The sequence below is a fragment of the Bos grunniens genome, chromosome 8 (genome assembly GCF_055505025.1).
Source record: "Bos grunniens cultivar Pamir isolate PY7600 chromosome 8, Bosgru_T2T1.0, whole genome shotgun sequence".
Lineage (NCBI taxonomy): Eukaryota > Metazoa > Chordata > Mammalia > Artiodactyla > Bovidae > Bos > Bos grunniens.
In genome coordinates this window covers 110,329,125-110,341,467 of record NC_141172.1, presented here as the reverse complement: position 1 = coordinate 110,341,467, position 12,343 = coordinate 110,329,125, and the positions used below count along the sequence as shown (strand labels likewise).

Here is a 12,343-nt window from a genome sequence, read left to right as displayed (position 1 = left end):
TAAAACCCCACCCCACCCCCAAATTCCATTTCTTGGAAAAGGCGAAAGGACGCAGCAGGGGTCTGCGGGAGCCTGCTGGAGACAAGGTGGTGGAGAACGGGGGACAGGCGGTCAGACCATGCGCGGGGCTGGAAACGGAGCGGAACGGGATGGTTAGCTGGGAGTCAGACGAGGGCAATCAGCAGGTGCGGGCCACCTCGGGCCGGATCTAGTGGAAGAAGTCAAAAAACCAGACGGGAGAACTCAGGCAGCGGAGTGGAGAACAGGAAGAACAACTGCAGCGAAGAGAAACCAGACAAGGCAGAGGTGGCATCAGAGACGGGAGAAGAAATCGCAGTGACGAAGGGAAGCAGGTGAAGGTGAGATGGTACAGGAAAGAGGAGGGAATCCAGGGAAGAGGGGAATCCTGTGAGAAATCAGATGAGAAAGAAGACTCTGAAATGAAAGGAGAAATCCCAGAGGGAAGGCGAGAAATGAGGCAGAGGGAAGGAGAAATCGGGAGGCAGAGATGGGTAAGAAGTCAGAAGGCAGCGCAGAGGGAAGAAATCCGGCCAAGGTGAGGTTAGCCTGTTGGGAGGGAAACAGCCAAGGCGGAGGCGCCCACCCCCTCCACCGGAGCCCCGGAAGCAGCAAGAGATACTTACAAAGCAACAAAACAGTTTTTCCATTCTAGACCTGAATTACTCCCCTTTTCCTAGAGCTGTATCTGCAAGAACTTACAATAAAGAGTTACTCCGGGGGCCCCCGGGCACTCACCCGCGCCTCGGTCACCCGCCCCTGCGGCGCCCGTGCCTGGGTCGCCCCCGGCGGCGCCGGGGTGGCCAAGCGGGCCGGCTGCGACAGCGCGCCCAGCGCCAGGACCAGCGCGCCCAGCAGCGCGCAGCGATGCGCAGCCATGGCAGCGACGGCGGCAGAAGACCCGGGAGGCAGGCAGGGGGCGGCCGGGGCCGCCAGGCTCGCCCCGGCCTTAAGTAGCCGCCCGGCCCACTCCGCCCAAGCTAGAGACCGCCCCGTTTGGGAGGGCGGAGGGCCGGGTTGGGCCCCCGCGGGCGGGGAGGGGCGGGAATCTGGCCTGGATTTTTTAAGAGACATCGGGGTTCCCACCGGGACCAACCCAACGGGTGCGGGTGCGGACGCCCCTTCACTCCAGCTCTGGGGTGGAGACCAGGCACAAGGCCTGGCATACAGCAGGTGCTAATTCAGTGCACACTAAATGGACACACGCATGAACGGCAGGGATCCACCCAGCTTGGCTTCCTGTGTGATCCACGCAGGACCCCTCCCCTCTCCACCCCTAACATCTCCAGCAAAAAATCACAGGAGCTAACTAAGAGATATTGAAGGTTTTCAGCATCACATGAACATCCTTTATGGACTGGGTACTATTCACAGCCCCATTCTAACCGTCAAGCAATGTGCACACAACTAGGAAATTAAAGTCAAAACCGGCGCAGGTGGTCCGGGTGGATGGCCTGCTTAGGCAGCACGTGGCTGTCACCAGCTGCGGACACGGGTCAGGGGGCTGACCTTCACTGGACCCTTGAGCAAGCTGGACAGAGAGGGGCGAGCAGATCTCTCCACTTCTGGGACTGCAGGCTTTGCTGCTGCTGCTGCTAAGTCGCTTCAGTCGTGTCCGACTCTGTGCAACCCCATAGATGGCAGCCCACCAGGCTCCCCTGTCCCTGGGATTCTCCAGGCAAGAACACTGGAGTGGGTTGCCATTTCCTTCTCCAATGCATGAAAGGGAAAAGGGAAAGTGAAGTCGCTCAGTCGTGTCCAACTCTTAGAGACCCCATGGACTGCAGCCCACCAGGCTCCTCCGTCCATGGGATTCTCCAGGCAAGAGTACTGGAGTGGGGTGGGTCCTTGTGGTTGCAGCTCGATGCACCGGAGCTTTCTAGGGTTGCAGCAAGCAGGGGATATGCTCCAGTTGTGTGGCACGGGCTTCTCTCTGTGGTGCCTTCTCTTCCTGCAGAACACAGGCTGCGGGGCATAGGGCTTCAGCAGTTGTGGCCCACCGGCTTCCTTGCCCCAAGGCATATGATGTCTTCCCTGACCACCCCCTGCCTTGGCAAGTGGATTTTTAACCACTGGACCACCAGGGAAGTCTAAAAGTTATTTGTTAAAAGTTTGTTTTTAATCAAAACTTACAAGTCACTTCATTTATACAAAGTTTCACCTCTCAACCCCACTTACTTGTACCTCCAGGCAACCAACCCACATCTAGCTTCCTCCTTCAGCTGATGGTTTCCTGGTCTGCCTTCATGTCGTAGGTAACCAGCCTTTGTTGTTTGGGGTTTGGGGGTGGGGTGGGGGGTTGTTTGTTTTGTTTTTGCTCTTGTGTTTTCAGTTTTAGATCCCATCTATGGTTCTCTCTGAGGAAGACAAGGATTTGAGCCTCCTCCCCTTTTGCCCAGGCTCCCTTCCCATCCTTTATTCTCCTGGAGACTTACAGTCATTGGGTTACAAGTGCTATTCAGACTCACCCAGGCCTGCTTCCCACCTTCAACAACCCCTCTTTCCACCCTCCCACTACTCTGCTGGACTCAATTTCTCTGTTTCCTAGTTCCCTTTGCATTCCACATCTCCTCCTTTCTCAGTAACAGGGAAATGCAATGACAGAGAAAAAAGGAGCTGGAGACCTGGGCTTGACGCCCAGCTCCACTGTAAGCTACTTTCTTCCTCTCTGCCTCAGTCTCCTCATCTAGTAAATGGGTATAAAGTGGTTGCTGAGAATCCAATCCGTCTGTGTGTGAAAATGGCCTGGTCTGCCAGTGAGTAAATGGGAGTTCCTGTCCTCCTTCCCCGCGAGCTCCAGTCATCCGTCCCAGCTCCTCCTGGAGCCCAGCTTCTGTCTAATCAGGCTGAAGTTTGCCCTCCATCACACACAACTTCCTCCCATTTAAGGGGGACTGTGGGTCAGATAAAGGGCTAAAGGAACACACACAGAGGAGATAAATCAGACTGCAGGGATTATAAGAAGGCTTCACGGACGAAGGCACTTATGACCTGGGCCTTGAAGGACAGGGAGGAGGGAGATTGAGAAGAGAGGCGTTCAGGGGAGGGGACAGCATGGGCAAAGGGTAAGCAAGTGCAGGCCCCCGCAGTGACCGACAGGGATCCTGCCTGAAACACCGGGACAGGAGGGGACGAGGCTCGAGAGGGCGGCAGAGGCCACGGGGGCCCGTGTGCCACGCTCAGGACTCGGAAAGGTTTTTAACATGTATATGGGTATAGGTGAAGAGTTTCTCAGAGAGCCTGTTTTTTGTTTTATTTATTTCCTTGTTTTTGGCTACGCCGGGTATTCATTACTGCAAGCGGGCTTTCTCTAGTTGCAGCAAACGGGGGCTCCTCTTCATTGCAACGTGCAGGCTTCTCCTCGCAGGGGCTTCTCTCATTGCAGAGCCTGGATGCTACAGCACGGGCTCAAGAGTCGTGGCGCCCAGGCTCAGCTGCCCTGCGGCCTGTGGCATCTTCCCAGACCAGGGATCCAACCTGTCTCCCCTGCAGTGGCAGGTGACTTCTAAACCACTGGCCCACCAGGGAAATCCCGGAAGAGTCTGCATTTTATCTTAGTGTCCGCGGGGACCCACAAGAGGTGCCTGACTTCTCAAGGCTGTATGTCTAGTTCTGGGCCTGCAGAGCCCGCACTGGATGTCTCTGGCCTAAACTCAGAGAGCCCCTTCCCTCTCCCTAGGCATTTGGAGGATGATAAAACCCCCCTGTTCTCATACGTGCCTGACGGAAGCATAACCCAGTTTCCCCTCTCTGGAGAGCAACTGACATCTATACAAATTCAAGACACGCAGTGTGACAACAGAGCCATTTCCTTCAGGTTGACTTACAGAGGGACACAGAAATATACGTGCCAGGAGGTCCACTGAAGCATTGCTGGAAGAAATGTGGAAAGGACCCAAAGGTCCTGGTTAAATAAATCATGGAGCCGCCAGACAATGGGCCACTCCGCGGCTGTGCAAAAAGAACAAGCCAGCGCAGGCCGTGCCCAGCACACAGTAGGCAGTCAATGAACATGGCCTGATCCCAAAGTGCAAGACAGCAAATTGTACAGCGACTCTACGGTGGCTCCTCTCTTCTGTTTTATAAGGGTGTCTGTTTGTGCATATACTTTCTCCTTAAGAAAATCAAGAGAGTAAACACCAAACTGTCAAGTCAGTTTGTTTGAAAGAGATGAAGAATTCGGGGTTAGGCACCCACATCGCGGCAGCTGGCATGAGCGAACACTTTAGGGCGATGAAAACATTCCAACACTGGACTATAGTGCTGATTACCCAACCGAAAAAGGTGCTAAAAATCATAACACTGTCTGCTTACAATGGGTGAATTGTTAATGGTATCTATATTACACCTCAGTATACTTGTGTGAAAAAATTTTTCAATGTGCTATAGGGTTTGAAACTATTTACAAGTGTTTCTCCGATGTAGTTTTTTTTCAATTAAAGACTGATCTAGGAATAATACCTTAAAAATAGATACAGTAATATCTGCTCATTAGACAATTTGGAAAATTCAAACCCGCAGGAAGAGGAAATTTCCTTGTCATCCCCAGCCACCCCCAACCCCCACCCCAAGTGAACCTAAGCCGGCAACCAGCCCAGCCGAGCAGTCCCTTCTGCTCAGCTGGTGATTAACAGAGGGCTGGTGTGGCTCGGCCTTGGTCCCAGGGGTCACAGCCCACCAGCCAGGGTCACTGACCCCAGGTTAATGATCACAAAGGCCCCTGCAGCTGTGCCTGTCACACAGCTCTGAAGCCTGGGTCCCTGGCACTGGAGACCCGCGGAACAGGCCCTGGCCCCTGCCCTCAGGGCATCCACAGCCTGGAAACTCTCACTGCAGGGCAGTGATGTGCAGAGACTGTGATGGGGCCACAGCCCCTGGGCTCCCTGCCCGGAAGGGAATGTACGGGTTCACAAGAGCGGGGAGAGCTTAAGTGCAAAAGAAAAATCTCTGAGTAGGAGGGAGGAGCTCCCCACCCCGTGCCAGGCTTGCCTCTGCTGCTGGCTTCCTGGGTGACTTTGGGCATATCACCGTCCTCACCTGCCCTTCAGGTCTCCAGACGGAAAAGAACGGCCAGGCCCTGCAGCTCCGACCCCGAGAACTCTCGTTCTCGGCCCCAGCATCCCCCAGATCCTGGCTCTGCGACCACATCGGGAACCTACAGGTCTCTGGGCCTCAAAGTTCCCACCTGTAAAATGGGGACACTTGTCCAGGGCGCCTCCACAGGTCCTTCTGAAGCAGACAGTGCAGAGCCCCCGCCCTACACAAGGCGGGCCCAGCATCACTAGTAGCTGCGTGCCTCCGCACCTCTGGGTCTGCATGTCTCTAGGAGAAGACAGGAAGGAGAGGAGGTGGGCTCCGAGCCTGAGTCTCTTCACAGCGACCAGGAAGCAGAGATTCAGGGAGTTCCAGGCACTTGGCTCAGGGGCCTTCAGCTGGAAAGAGACGCTCCTGGGATTCAAGCTCAAGTCTGGCTGGCTCCAGCGCCCAGACTCTATCTGGGGCTCAGGCAGGGCCCCCAGCACCATCCCGCCTGGGCAGCAAGGGAACAGCAGTACCTATTACAGGTGAAGGGATGCAGCTGCTGACCCAGGCAAGCCCAAGCCAAGCCTAGCAGCCCGGACTCTCTGGGGTGGCGTCTCTGCCGCACCTCCCTGGCTGCAGACGGCAGCCCAGGAAAGCCCTCCAGCCCTGCACCTGAGAGCACCCAGGACAGAGGCACGACCAGGAAGGTCCCCGGGCTGCAGCCTCTGGGCGGAGGGCGAACCGTGGCGTCTACACTCTGTGCCACTCCCAGGGTGTACAGGGCACGCAGGACGGCATGGCCCCCTGTGCCGGGAGCAGCCTGCTCTACCACCAGTCGCTTATGCGAGCACGCCTTAGCCCCTGCCCTCTCTGAACCGCAAGAGACCCCTCGCCCTCTGATCTCAGGCGTTCTGGCTCCTGCCTAGCGCTCCGCACAGTAGGCAGTTTTCAGCATCCAACCACATCCCTCCCCTGCAGTTCGACACAGGACGGCCACCGCCCGCCACCAGCTTTGGCCCTGCTCCCTTGGAGACCTCAGGCTAGCCTCCATGTCTCCGTGGGCCTCCCAAGGCCACTACCCGCGCCGGGAGGAGGCAGCCTCACCCTCCGCCCCCGGCCACAGTGTACAAAAGGTCTTGGCCACTCCTGGAAGACACCACCCTGCTCTCTTCTCTTCACACCAAACACTGTTGTTCTTGATTCTCAGGCAGCCGGCCACTCACGAGCAGCTGTCTTTTTCGGAGCTTGTTTGCTTTCTGGCTCACGGCTGGGTTCTGGGTCCTCCTGGGAATACCCGCCCTGCTGGCCGGGGTTTTGTTAAATAGGCAACAGTCAGTAAACAGAGAAGCCAGTTATGAAACCCGGTAAAACTGGACAGGGCCTCAGTATGGGGAGCCCTGGGGACCTGAAAGAACATGTGTTTCAGAATCTGGGAGACTCAGCGCCTGTGGTCAGGGCCTCAGTTTCCGAATCTGTAAAATGGGAAGCTCGCAGGGCAGTGAGGAGGGCCAAGGCCTGACACACAGCACAGATGGAGCTCCGAGTCAGTGCCCCGTGTGTGAGCTGGCTTCTTTGCACAGAGGCCTCTCAGCATGTACACACCACGTGTGAGCAGTTAGTGGTGCCGGAGAAAGGTTACAGATTTCACAGTGAGATTCTTGAGCTCGGGTCTGGGCTGTGTGACCCAGAGCAAGCTGCTTTCCCTCTCTGAGTGCTGGGTCACTCACTTGTAGAAAGGGACAGACTGCCCAGTTGCAGGGTGGTTGGGAGCTCTGGAGCAAGTAGCACAGAGTAGGGCTTATTTGTGGCAATGTTAAATAGTCCATTCTCTCTTTGCAGACTATAACCCCAAGAGCAAAAGTGTAACTTCTCAGAGTCACTTAGTGAGCACCACGCAGGGCAGAGGTCTCCGTTCCCAGGCCAGAGCCGAGGCCTGAGCCCACAACATGACAAGGCCCCCGGGAAGGGCCAGCTGGACCTCTGCCCTGGCTCCGTCCATTCTGGGCGAAGACAGCTGTTGGGGAGACGGCCAGTGAGGCTTGGCTGAAGCCACCTCCAAGAGGCCGCCTCTCCCAGGGCTCCAAGCCACTGGCTTTTTCCCAGCTTCCGGAGGCTACCCCACCTAATGCTGAGAGCCAGGACAGGACGTTCAGAAAGGACTAGCCCCGCCACTTCCTGACCCCATGCCCTGGGAGCAGCCAGATCTGGCCACGGGTGTGAGCCAGGGCCCTGCCTGCCAGGATCCCCTTTAAAGTCCGTCTCCCCTTCTCGGGGGAGGCAGCAGCCCTGGGAGGCTGCAAACAGCTGCGAACAACTGTCCCCTAGCTGCCCCAGGACCCCACGGCCCACCGACAGGGAAGTCCAGGCACAAGCACACATCAGCGGCAGGACGAGGAGGCCCAACTCCAGGCACCGTGAAGCAGGACCAGGACAGGATGGGGGACGCAGCCTCACCTGCCAACTCCCAGGGCGGCAGGGCCTATGGGGCCCCAACCAGAGCCAGGAGCAGCAAGAGCCGCAGGAGGCAGCGCCCTGCTGCAAAGGGGAAGGGCTTCCCAGCAGGAAGAAAAACAGTCTGTGTGACTGTGGAAAGAGCTCCCGCCAGGAAAATCTGGGTATAAATCCCTGATCTACCACTTCCAGATGTGTGGCTTCTGCTCTCTGTGCCTCAATTTCCTCATCTGTAAAATGGGATTAGACTAGCTTCTTGCCGGGGTTGCTGCGAGAATTTTATAAAGTAAAAGACGTTTGGGGCTTAGCACAGTGCGCACGTACAGAGGAAGCTGTGGTGGTTGTTTGCTGGGGGCTTAGGAAGCCTCTGTTAATCTCTCTCTGACCCTTAAGTTCCTTATGTATAAAATCAGGGTTAAAATGTCTTTTTAAAAGGTGAGCGGAAGGATCTCCCTGGTGGTCCAGTGGGTAAGACGCTGTGCTCCCAGTGCAGGGGGCCAGGTTCAGTCTCTGATTGAGGAACTAGATCCCACAGGCTGCAACTAAGACCTGGCACAGCAAATAAGTAAACAAAATGAATTTTATTGAGGGTTGAACGAGACCATAAATGTGGAAGCTTCCAGGATCATGCCTGACATAAGACAGAGGTTCAAAAATGCCAGTATCCTCCCCCTTCTCCAAAGAGATAAGGAGCGGCCCAGTGGTGGCCCAGCCAAGGAGACACAAGTGATAAGCAAACCAGCCCATCCCTAAAGACCCTTCGAGCCCTGGAACGTTAATAAGATTCTGAAAGGAACAGCAAGAGGCAAAATACATTTGTGCCTCTGGTCAAGCAAGGTTCCCTACCCACCCGCCCCTCCGCCCCCCATGCCGCCTCCCCACCCCACCCCCTCATCTGTCTGGGGATCACGTTCATCCTTCAGCAGCTCCCTAGGCCGATAATCACCACGATGGGAACCACAGTGTCAGGACCTCAGAGGACGGTGACAGGTCCCTCCTGCCGCAAGCTCCAAATGGAGCCTTTCTCTGTCCCAAAGCCCCTCACAGCCAGCAACGGCGGGAGCCCACCCTCGAGGCACCAGTTTGCACTCTGCAGGCAGAACTTCTGAGAATCCTAAAGGGGACAGAGGAGACAGTACAGAACCCAGAACAGCGAGGGGAGCCTCGGCCCGCTCAGGGTACCGAAAATGACCAGCAGGGTGAGGGCTGTGCAAACTCCCATCCAGGAGGAAAACAAGATAATGTCCAGGTTGAGCATGGGCGGAGCCAGAATCCCTACCTCGGGGGGGCACTTGGGCAAATGGCCCTTTTGAGCGTTTCAATTTCCTCCTCTATAAAATGGGTTGGTAAGTCCTACCCTGGGGGTCGTCTGGGAAAACTGAAGGAGCTCCTGGTACACAGCAGGTGCTCAACAACCACAACAACCCCTGCAAACATGCCCACTGGCCTCCCGTACCCAGCCTTGACTTTCATCACTGCATCCTTGCCTCCAACGCAGTGGAGGGCTGGAGGGTCCCCGCCAAGGCTCGGAGACCTGGAGGCGCAGCTTGTGCCAAGGACAGGGACACGTCTCAGGAGAGGGTCTCCAGCCAGCACTTAAAGAGCCCACTTTGCCTCCCACCCCATCCACAAATCTCTTCATGATGCCCTCCCCTCTCCTCTGGTCTGCTCCCACCCCAAGGAACAAGGGCTCAATCCCAGCCCTGTCTCTTACCACTTAGGTGACCCTGAGCAAAGTGATTCAACCTTTCTGAGCCTGGGTCCTTGGGTACAGAATAGCCAGATTATCCCCCAGGCCTACCAGAACTTGACACCAGTATAGCGTGGTTAGAAATCCTTTGCAATTTATCTCAGACGCTGAACTACAATAGAGCTACCGGAGATTCAAAGATGTATTTTATCCTTGCTAATCCCTTTCATTTTAATAAAGCTTTTTAAAAACGTCCTTTCCCCCTCTCAAACATAAACAGAGCTATAAGACTGGAATGCTTGTGTTCCTTTCCCAGCTCCGAAAATAAGCATCGCCAGCTGGAAGAATTAATGAAATCCAGTCCACAGAGCACAGGGCTTGGCACGTGATAGAACTCCGGAATGGGCGTGGCCTCTTCCAGAATGGGCGTGGCCTCTGCCGGAATGGGTGTGGCCTCCTCTCCCCAGGGGTGCTTCCGGCCTCACCTCCATCTCGGTATCTGCCTAATCACCCGCCTCATCTTCTAGGTACCCCTCCTGAGAGCTTCCAGAACCCTCTGGGACACTCCAGAGTCAGGGCTGAGGCCAGAGCAGGGATGCTTAAGCCCCTCCGCGCTCCCCATTCACACTCATTTCCCCATCGGCCTCCCAGACGCTGTCCTGGTTCAGGGTCCCCATCTCCCCTGTGGAACCACTGCACCAGCTTCCTCGGTGCCTCCAACTCTCCATTATCCACAGAGATCACACCATTCCCGACTCAAGACCTTTCCGCAGCCCAGTGCAAACTGAAAGAAGTCAGGACTCCTAAGCTTGGCTCCTAAGGCCCTCTGGGACCCGGTGTCCACATGCTCTTACAGCCGCATCCCCTAGTCCCCGCACGCTATCCTCGACACCCTCTGCGACACCTCCTGCCTCTTCATCCTCAGCTTCCTGCAGCCAGGGAAGCAGGGGTCTAGCCTCAGCTCTGCTTCTGACTGTGAGACCTCGGGCCGGCTCTTTGGCTCTCTGAGCCTCAGTCTTCTCATCGGGCTCTTGGGGAGCTTGTGCAGATGAGACGCGATAAGGGAGTGAGCGCCAGATGCCGGGAGGGCTCCAGAAATGCAAGCCTGTGAGCTGCAGCCTTCTCCCTGCACTCTGACAACAGCTGGCAGGGCGGGATCGGTTCCTCCACCTCCGTAGGGGCGGGGCTCCCTCTCCCCTAAGCCCTGAACCAGAGGCTCACAGCCTGCAGCCGCAGCCAGGGAGGGGGACAGGACTGGGGGCGGCTTAGAGGAAAATTACTCTCCTCTGGCGCAGCCACCAGGGGCTCCCAGCTGCCTCTGACAGCGGGGAACTGGGGGCTGGCAGGCTCTGCCAGAGCCAAGGACTTGGCCCCAAGCCTTGACCGCGGTCTGAGCTGGTGGGATGGTGGCCCAGCGGGGTTGGGGGGGAGGCGGGCGGGGGTGGGGGATGGGGGGTTGGGGGGAGGCGGGCAGGGGAGGGTAGTTGCCCTGGGCCCCGCTCCTCTGGGACACTCCCACTCTTTGGCAGAAGAGGAGGGAAAAATAAAAACAGACAGGCCTTTGTGAGAGGAAAATACCGGCTCCAGCCACTGCATGCTGGGGCCCCGGGGGCGGTGCTCTGAGAAAGGGACCCTACTGCCAAGCATCAAACCCCACACCCACCCTGGGGATCTTGTCCTGGCGTCACATGCCTAGCCTTGTGCTCCTCACACGTGTCCTGCCTGTGCACCCGGGGGGCACGGTCCTCCTGCCGTGTCCCACGTCACTCACACTTTGGATCACGCCCCCCGCATCATGCCACGTCTGCCGTATGAGGGACTCTGCACAGCTGGTCCCCGACTTGCAACGGTCCAACTTCATGATTTCCTGACTTTAGGATGGTGCGAAAGCAATACAAGTTCAGTAGAAATCGTACTTGGAGTTTTGATCTTTCCTGGGCCAGCGATGTTTCCCAGTCGGCCACACGATCCCAAGCGCAACAACCAGTAGGCTTACAACCATTCTGCACCCAGACAACCATTCTATTGTTCATTGACAGTACAGCATTCAATAAATTTCGTGGGACGACATTTAAAAAGTCTTCCTGTTAGATTTTGCCCAACTGTAGACTAGTGTAAGTGTTCTGAACACATATAAGGTAGGCTAGGCTATGAGGTATGAAGGTAAGATAGGAAAAGTGTATGACTGGAAAAGTGTATCAATGAAATGCATTGATAAACTTGAGATTTTTTCAGCATATTGGGATGCAACCCCATAGTGAGTCAAGAAAGACCTGTACCATCTATCTACGACATTTTCAACGTCACATCCACTGTCCTGAGGCCCGGACCCTGGAGAGCTGTGCCCTTAACCCTGTCCTGGCTCCATGCACTGTGTCCCTTGCTGCGTGACCCCCACGTGTGAAGGTCCAGGACAGGCTCCCAGCCCTACCCCGTTACCTCCACGACCATGACAAGCCACGCCCCTTCTCGGTGCCTCAGTTTCCCTGGCTATGAAACAGAAATGGTATTAACACTCACCCACTACGTGCTGTGGGGACTGAAGGAGACACAGCAATTCTGGGGCTGAGCCCAGTGTCTGAGACACAGCGAGTCTACCGGGTGTCTGCTGATTTGTGACGAGTCTTCCGGGTGTCAGTATCACATCGTGTGTGCTACCTGCCAGGCTCCCACGACCCCAGCACCTACCTCGCATCAGACACTCTATCACACTGCTGCTGCTACTGCTGCTGCTAAGTTGTTTCAGTCGTGTCTGACTCAGTGCGACCCCATAGACGGTGGCCCACCAGGCTCCCCCGGTCCCTGGGATTCTCCAGGCAAGAACACTGGAGTGGGTTGCCATTTCCTTCTCCAATGCATGAAACTGAAAAGTGAAAGTGAAGTCGCTCAGTCGTGTCCAACTCTTAGCGACCCCATGGACTGCAGCCTACCAGGCTCCTCCATCCATGGGATTTTTCCAGGTAAAAGTACTCAAACAACAGCTACAAGGAGGCTATACCTCCCCCTCTAACAGGGGGAAAAATCAAAGGCTCAGAGGGGCGATAAGCTGCAGGAGGTCACACAGCCGGAAAAGGGTGAAGCTGGGAGTGGCACGCAGGTCCGTGCATCCTGAGAGACAGAAAGGAGACCACTGAGGGATTAGGGGGTGGGTGTGCAGCGTGC

General features: G+C 56.2%; 1 protein-coding gene across 12 annotated transcripts in view; it reads right to left on the bottom strand.

Annotated features, from left to right (window-relative positions):
• GSN (gelsolin) overlaps positions 1 to 12,343 on the bottom strand; it is a 62,012-nt gene that overhangs the window by 30,480 nt on the left and 19,189 nt on the right. For 4 of the 12 annotated variants that reach the window (XM_086414025.1, XM_086414029.1, XM_086414028.1 and 1 more), the window contains exon 3: positions 645 to 715. The exons of 5 other annotated variants lie outside the window; for them this stretch is intronic. In XM_086414025.1, coding sequence (XP_086270151.1) covers positions 645 to 668 — 24 coding nt within the window. In that variant the 5' untranslated portion in view covers positions 669 to 715. Of the gene's footprint in view, positions 1 to 644; positions 716 to 756; positions 2,053 to 12,343 lie in introns of those variants that run through there. 3 more of the 12 variants (XM_086414026.1, XM_086414031.1, XM_086414023.1) reach the window with 2 other exon arrangements.